At 38.9% G+C, this 8,561-nt stretch overlaps 1 protein-coding gene across 1 annotated transcript in view; it reads left to right on the top strand.

Moving 5' to 3' along the window:
* KCNK1 (potassium two pore domain channel subfamily K member 1) overlaps positions 1-8,358 on the top strand; it is a gene marked incomplete at both ends in the record, with an annotated part of 32,270 nt that extends 23,912 nt beyond the window's left edge. Inside the window, 2 exons of the mRNA XM_082276957.1 lie at positions 4,789-5,184; positions 8,099-8,358. Coding sequence (XP_082133083.1) covers positions 4,789-5,184; positions 8,099-8,358 — 656 coding nt within the window. The remainder of the gene's footprint in view (positions 1-4,788; positions 5,185-8,098) is intronic.
* Between the last annotated feature and the right edge of the window lie 203 nt (positions 8,359-8,561).

An 8,561-nucleotide genomic window follows, 5' to 3' on the forward strand; every position in this document is an offset into this window, starting at 1 on the left:
TTTTGTATGTTGTCACTTTTGTGGCAACATTTAGAATTACATCAGAACAGATTTATATGAGCATGTAATAGCAGAAATCCTCCAAGTCATAAGAGAGTAAGTGACCTTTAAGGAAAAAATCCCTGCATGTGAACAGAACTGAAACACAACTCTCATCATCTTATGGGGTTTTACTCTTTGTGTAATCAATCCAGTATGGTCTATCTCAAGACATTGAGCTAGATGGATCATTGATCTTATTCCATTTGGTAAATTCTGCTGGTGTTGGATGTATTCTTTTCCATTATTTCTTTTTTTAAAGGAAAAACACCTCTAAACTATGAATAGACAATGGAAGGGATTATTTGTAATATCCTTTATCTCTAGTGTCAGCGTGAGTAGCAGTGCTTGGGCAGGTTATCTGAGGGTTTGATTTTTTGAAGGTCAGTGCTTTTAAATGGGTGATTGTTATCTGATGTTTTCATTATACAATATAAAAATACAGTGTTCAAAAAATCTTGTTTTTCTTCATAATTTGTAACACAGTTATCAGACATGCTGCATTGCTGATTTAATTCTGGTCACCCATAGCAAATGTTCTTGATAGAATAAAAAAAAGTCTTCATAAGTAGTCTGTGGTGGCTGGTGAACTTAGGTTACACGGGACAGAGAGTTTTCAGTAAGACAAGTCCCTAGTACCACAAGAACCTCTTTAGGTTTGGGTGACCAGAAAGGCTTCTCCCAGGATGCTTGTTCTGTTAAGTTAATCTATCCCAATTTGGCTTCTCCAGTTGGCTGTCAGCCTTGACCCCCCCCTTGTCACTCCCTCAGAGCTTCCCTATTGGTCCCCATTCCCTAGTCCCACCATTTCCCTGCCCCTGGATAAAACCTCTGAGTTCAGCATTGTTCTCCTCTTTGTCTCAGTGACCTTTGACAGTGCAGAAGCAAGAAATGCTCCTGTTGGAACATAAACAAAGACCCTTCCTGCCTCTTTTGCCACCGACTTTGTACTGAAGCTAGCCGTGCGTTTCTGCGTGTGAGCCACAGAGCCAGACTGAGACAGTAATAGTAGTCCCCTTTTGGTGAGCATCATTTTTTCATAGCAAAAATAACACCTTAGGGTTGCAACTGTAATGCTTCTGATCATGGTGGTTTCCACTGAAACAGGCAAATGGGCACACACACCTCCCTGAAGAGGACACAGTACAAAGAAGTACAAACAGGTGCAGGAGCAGTGATGGGAGGCAAGAGAGCACAAGTGTCTGAAAGGAGACAATGAAGTATCTTGTGCCTTTGAACCATAATTCTTTTAAAGTATGGCTGTGTTGGTTTGGGATGTTTTAATGACTTTTGTACAGTGATAACTAAGATTATAGGCATTGTCAAGAAAAGTTACATAAAAGCTCTTGCATAGTGGGAAAAAATAGGAATCCTTTTCTTTCTCACTTGCCATAGCCTCATAAATTGTGACTGTTTCAGCTCAAGATTTTCCATATTATTATTCCCAAGCAGTTCCTCTCTTTCCCAAACACTGATCACTCATACATTGCTTTTAGATGTCATCTTACTGCTGCTGGTTGAAAGTAAATTCTCTCCTCAGTCTGAAACTGTCAATGCTCTTTAGTATGATAGTTCCTGTAATTGGTAGGAGCTGGGGAGCAGAGTGTTCCTCCAGACTCACTTCCTCAGAGCTTAGGTACATAGTGTGTAGCAGTAATTTCTGTCCTTCAAAAGGAATCATGAGAGAAGTATCAGAGAAGTAACAGAATCCCTCATCCAATCCAAGAAATGAGCCTATTGCTGCCTGGGTCAGCGCAGAGGTTGGGATTAAACCACCATTAAGCTGCTTTGTGTGAAATGATCCAACAAATGTGTCAGATACTGTTGTTGGTATGCATGCTACAGGTGTTTGTGTTCAAATTAATGAAAGCTTGGATTCATTGTACAGTGTGAACATATGTTCAATTTAGGAGCCAGGAGTTTGCAAGGGACTTTCTAGGTCTGCAAGCTCAACTTCTGCTTGTCATGTGTAGCTTCGTGTTCCTGCACCATCTATAAAGTTACCAAGCTTCATCAGGCTTCATTTTAACACAGGCATTTGGGGCTTTTTTTTTCCCAGTTCTGGAAATGGATGGCTGCTCCAAAACTCTTCTCTGAAGCTTATAAACCTTCTTCTAATTTCTAAACTAGAAATGTGTTTATGTTATATCAAAGCTTTTTTTTTTTTTTTTTTTTTTGCTGGCACTATTATTATTCTGCATCTAAAGCATTTCTTTTTGCTGGTGCTCGTATGCTGATGCATTAACAGGCAGATACTCTATCACTTTTCAACCTCCAGTCAGTTGTGCCAAGAAAGTCAGCCATTTTATCTTCCTTTTAGAAAAAAGTCTCTATTCTTGTGCTGGTTTCAGTAACCCTTTTCTGCTCTTCTTCCAATGTGCTTGCATTCTTTAAGCATGGATATACAGAACGAGGTAGATTATTCCAAATGAGGTCTGATCTGCAGCTTACTCAAATAACATACCCATAGCTCTGCTTTACTGAAGAGATGGAGAAGTGCAGCTGCTTTTTTTGGTGTTTGTGTCACATGGATCAGTTTTAATTACCCTGTGATATACTCACAACACTCTTCTCTGCCAAACTTGCAGTTGATTCTCTCACAAAATATTTTTAGGGAAACTAAGTAACTGGGACTGGTCTGGATGGATGTGAGATAGGGAAAGATAGCAAACAGAGTAGGAGAAGTGGTTAGTTCTTGAAGGAATGGTTAGTTCATTCCCCTAGGGAATGTCACAAATGGTGTTACTTGTAGATCTGTGTTGGGCTTGTGCTGTTCAACTTATTCCTAAATGACCTGGCAGAGGGAAGTTTACTAAAGATATAACATTAATTAAGGCAGTAAGGATGGTGGAAGAGGCCCAGGGCAACTGGGCAGTAAAGTGTCACTTGAAAATGAGTGTGGATAAAACGTTAAGTCATGCTCAGTTTCATGTATGAAGTGATGGGATAGGCCCTGGTGGATACAAAGATCCAAGGGATCTAATAGACAGGGCCAAGAAAGCGACAGCTTGGTGTTAATCAGAAATGCCAGTCAAATCTCCAGCACCATTATTAGGCACAGAGTAGAACACTTCTCTGCAACTTCATAAATCTGATTGAACTGCTCAGTGGAGTTCTGATCCTCTTATCTCAAAGCGGATAAAGCAAGCAGAAGGTGAGTAGGAAAAAAAGCCATTAATTAATACGATTTTCCAGGGCTCAAAAGACTGAGCTTGGGTAAATTATTCATAATGTCATTAAAATTCAAGTACAACTGAAATTTCCTGTCGGGTTAGCTCACACAGAGGAGTTACACCTCATGTGCTTCTTCTACAAGACTTTGTACATTATAGTGATAAGACATTTTGCCTGCCTCTCATTGTCTGGAAGTGTCTCTGTGCATATTAAGAAAAGGAAATGTTATTTTTTTATTTACTCCTCTGGAAAACTTAAAAAGCAATGATTCTATTATTAAATCATCAAAGTAGAGAAGAAATCTCTTGTGTTCATATAAAACTTGAAGGGACTTGCAGAACAGCCAGTTTCACAGGAGAGCAGGCAGAGGGTTCCCAGGAGGCCTCATGGAATGTCTGCCTGGTCTAGTGCTGCACTGGGCAGACTGGGGAGGTGCAGAGTGAGTCCAGTTCAGAAATCAGAAGCAGCATAACCCTGAATTCACTGTGTGTTCTGCCTGGACTGCTCAAGATAGCTCGTTGCAGTAGCTCTGGAAAATGCCTTGCTGTACAGCAGTAATGCAACCCAAATGATGTGGCTGATCTGGGGCTGCAGAATTGGCAGGGCCTGTCTGCACTTGATGGGTTTGATATCAGTGTAAAGGCTGCCCAGACTAAATTTCAAGAGATTGCCTTTTCCTTGCTGCAATGAAAAGAAAATACTCTTTTATTTTCTTTTTGGTTGGCAAACAGAAGAAAGCATTCCTGGTTTATGCTGGATTTACTGTTCCTTTCTGTGCTGACTTACGTTTAGAACTGAGTGCTTTCTGTCAGAGTGTGCTTTGGCAGCATAGCCACCTGCACTGGGTACAAGTAAATTGCACAGGTTTGTGACATTGGGATTGCTGGCTGTGATCAGCCTCTTGTACACCAGGGGATCCATTCCTGTACTCTGAACACATCATTGTTGATCCTCCTGGTGTGTAAATGGCAAGGCAAAAATCTAGCCACAGTGGCTAGATCCTATGAGTTTTGATGTGAAAAATGTTTGTTCTGCTTTTAGATGCCTTTGATGGATTATCATTTGTGGAAGCATGGAATTAGATAGTTTGGAATGTTGGCTATAGTACTTCTACGTAATTTAATTGATTTTTACAACAGGCGTTAGAGTGTGTTACTACAAAGTAGATGTAGGAATATTTTTGTGAAGTATTATCCCAGTTTACTGGATGGGTAGAAGAAGTTACATCACTTTGTAAAACTAAATAAAAAGTTCAGCAGGAAAACCCAGAATTAAATACAAATCTCCTGGCATAAACTTCCACTCCTGACTAGGCCTTTCTTCCTTCTCTGAAGTAAGCATTTATACAATGATGTTCACAATTTTGAAATATAAAAATATTTGGGTTTACTTGCTCATAGCTAGTACTGAGTTTTGTTTGCCTGCTTAAAACAGACCTTTGAACAGCATTTGTCAAGAATAGTGGAATTCAGAATTGGCAATAGTGCAGCTTGTTCTTCTCTCTCAATTTAGCTGATATCAGACTGGTACCTGAGCTCCTACGTTTAACTCCGTGCCTCCTCTGCTTTGTTCCAGGTTATGGACACACAGTGCCTTTATCTGATGGAGGAAAGGCCTTCTGCATCATCTACTCAGTCATCGGGATCCCGTTCACGCTGCTGTTCCTGACGGCGGTGGTGCAGCGCATCATTGTGTACGTCACCAGGCGGCCGGTGCTGTACTTCCACATTCGCTGGGGCTTCTCCAAGCAGGTCGTCGCAATCATCCATGCCATGATCCTTGGGTTCATCACTGTCTCCTGCTTCTTCTTAATCCCAGCAGCAATATTTTCTGTCCTGGAAGATGACTGGAATTTTTTGGAGTCCTTTTATTTTTGTTTCATTTCCCTGAGCACCATTGGCCTTGGAGACTATGTGCCAGGAGAAGGCTACAATCAAAAATTCCGAGAGCTGTATAAAATTGGAATTACATGTAAGTGTCAAACTAACCAGCTAAGTAGAAGGCATTTTATATTTAAAAAAAAAAAAAAATGAACATCAAACTGGCAATCAGACTTCTCCTCTCCACTCTGTGGATAATGACCGTTTGTGAACTGTCAGCTAGCAAACTGGGCACTAATTTAGGTAGCTCCGTAAAGAGGAAACTGTTAAGTAAGGTCAGTTTTCTTAGTTAAGAATGAAAAAGCTAGAACTAGAATGCCATTATTCTTCATATTCTTAATATGCCATAGCTACTTCCTCTCTTATTAATAGTAGGAAAAAAATGCTGTTATGAAAATGGTTAAGAGCATCTTGGGCTACCATTTCAGTGCATCACGGAACCAAGAACGTGATCCGTGTAACCTAAGGTCATCTCATAAGGTGAGATGACAGGTGGACAGAGACGAATCAAGAAGCAGTGGAAAATGAGGCAGAATAGCAAAGTTTCTGACTCCAGTTGTAACAGAAGGTAGCTGAAGCTTGCACTGGTACATACCAGCTGTCAAAGACAGACAAGTAGACTGAGATGATAGCAAAGCAAGACCATGAATGCTAAATTTAAATTGTTTGATTATATTTGACACAAAAGAAATCATGGTGATCAGTGATTCTAAGAAAGTGAAGCTAAGAAAATTACCTTTGTGTTGGTATTCTGAGTAAGTGTATGCTGAGGGCAATATTTTCCAGTGACAGTGTTTTGAAGCATTGCAGTTTCTGGTATAGCTTCAGTCTGAGCAGTCTTTGGGTCATCAGAGGCACCAGTTAAAAGATCTGAACAGCCAAAGCAAACCTTTCCTGTCAGGTCCATTTCTTAGGCTGGTCTGCATTTGACTCTGCTTATGTGCATGATCCAGCAATTGTAATGTAGGCAAAGAGTCTGTTAACTTGGTTTTGTGTTTTACCTGAGAAGAGAGGTTTTCTCATTCCTTGAAGCAGGGCCTTGAACTAGCCAACAGAACATTTTGTTTTATTATCCTGCTAGGCCTCTTGCCATTGCAGATTTCCTCTTCTCCCCGTCATTTTTATCTTATGAATGGTAGCTTTTAATTATTAACCTGCTGCTCTGCAGAGTTGATTTGGGGATGCTAAATGATGAAGTGAATGGAAACTCACACATGGCAAAGGTCTTGTTACAGGCATGCTGTTCTGAAAACTCAAAATCTGAAGAAAACATTAGGGCTCAGATTAAAGCTTTTTCAAGCTGTAGAACAATTAGGAAATAAATTGTAGGAAATGCTAAAAGGAAAAAGTAGCTTTTAGGCAAAGTTATGACCTTAGAATATCTAATTTCAATAGGTTTTAAGGTTATAACTTTTAAATTATTCTTTTCTTTTCACGTGAACAATTCAAGGAGCCAAATAAAATGTTTTCTCCTGAACCTAAATTTTCTAGAAGACATTTTGGACTTCTACATCAGAAGATGCTTAATGAGTACTACAGGCTTTTCAAGAATTTTTGGGAGAACACAAGTCCCGTTCTAAATCAAGTGGCAATCAACTGGACTGAGTTTTGGAGATAATTATAAATTCTCGGTGCAGATTTATAGATGCTTTTCATTTGGTATAGCGTTGTCAGTTCTTCCTTGTGTTAATGCATAGCTCCCATTTGATGTTATGATATAAAGCTTAAAAACAATTCATAAATTTTAGCTGTAGTGCTGATTGAGATCAGTATCCAGTATTAAAATTTGATTAATGGTACTCCTGGAAGGAAAAGGAGAGCGTTACTGCCAGTGAATAATCTGTAACTACAGGTGAAATATTTATGCCTTTAGGTAATGGAACAGTGACCATATGGAAATTATAATCGTTACTCTCTGTTGGTTTTTCAGCACATTTTATGTTCAGCCCTTGGACGAGTGCGTTCTGCTAATAGTTATACGCTTAGCTTCTGCTCGATTTACTTCATTGAAATGATAAAATAACTAAGTAGTCATGCTCCTCATTGAATTGTAATGATCAGAAGTAGGGATCTAATGAAACACTGAAATTAATCAATATTCATTTTAACACCTTCCTTTAAACTATACATGCGTATGTTCGCTTAGGAAAGAAAAAAGAGCACGGTGTGCTGCTGGTCATGGGGATCTTCATTTCTGAAAGTCTCAGTCTATCAGAGCTGGCTATTGCCTCTAAAAATAAGTCAGTCAGTACATGGCTAAAGTCATTGGTAATATATTTTAAATAAATCACTTCCAAGTTTTGGGTAATCTATATTCCTTAGTAAAACATTGCAAACATCCCCAAAAGACGGAGTAACTGTGTCAGGTTTTTCAAATTCCAGGAGTAATTTTACAGTAATTTTTCATTTTGGTTTTATCGGGCTTGTACACGTTTCTAGTTGCTCTGTTTTTCCAGGTATTTCAGGGTGTTGTATGTCTAATAATTTTAGAGGAAAATAATTCCAAAATTTTCATTAAATAGTAAGTGATTTGTCCTGCTAAACTGATAGAAATAACCAATGACCATAATTAGCTCCCATATTTTTACTTGTAATATGTAGGAATATTGTGGGAATTTTGTTGAAATTCTGTTTTTGATCTTTTGATCAAAATCTTTTGAAGGGTACTTAATAATGAAAGTCATAAGTAAGTAGGGGAGCGTGCATGTGGTAAATCTTAGTATTCTGTTTCTTTAATACCGTTACACGTTTTTTTCTCGTACAATTGTAATAGAATTGAAGCCTCTAGTATTACTTTTTCTGTTTATGTGGGGTCTTGTTGGTTGTAGAATTAAAAATGAAAAAACAAGGATATCACAGTCCAAAGCTCTGAAATTATGCCATAAAGAAAATTAACATACTAGTCAGAGATGACAGGGGTGAGAAAAGTCAGGCTCAAAACTGTTCCAGCCCTACTTGGTTTGCTAATAATTAATTTTTTTCTTTTTTTTTTTTTTTTCACTCAGGTTATCTGTTGATGGGCCTTATCGCAATGTTGGTGGTTCTTGAGACTTTCTGTGAACTTCATGAGCTCAAAAAGTTTAGGAAGTTGTTTTATGTGAAGAAGGACAAGGAAGAGGACCAGGTGCATATAATGGAACACGACCAGCTCTCCTTCTCTTCCATCTCAGACCAAGCAGCCTCCATGAAGGACGATCAGAAGGCAAACGAGCCTTTTGTGAATTCCCAGTCCCCAACTTCCAATGACAGCTCTCTAAACAATTAATACATGGGTATCCATACCTGTGTTTTGGTGCATTTATGCTACTTACCATAAGAAATAGAAAGCCTCATAATTTTTTTCTCAAAATATAAAAGCTGGAAGACTGTGCTACTTTAACAAGGATTCATCACTTCTGACATAGAAAAGACTTTTGGGAACAATGTGGGAGCCACCCTGGGAAAAGGGAATAAATGTAAGATGTGGCT

The sequence above is a fragment of the Coloeus monedula genome (genome assembly GCF_965178545.1).
Source record: "Coloeus monedula genome assembly, chromosome: 2".
NCBI classification, from domain to species: Eukaryota; Metazoa; Chordata; class Aves; order Passeriformes; family Corvidae; genus Coloeus; species Coloeus monedula.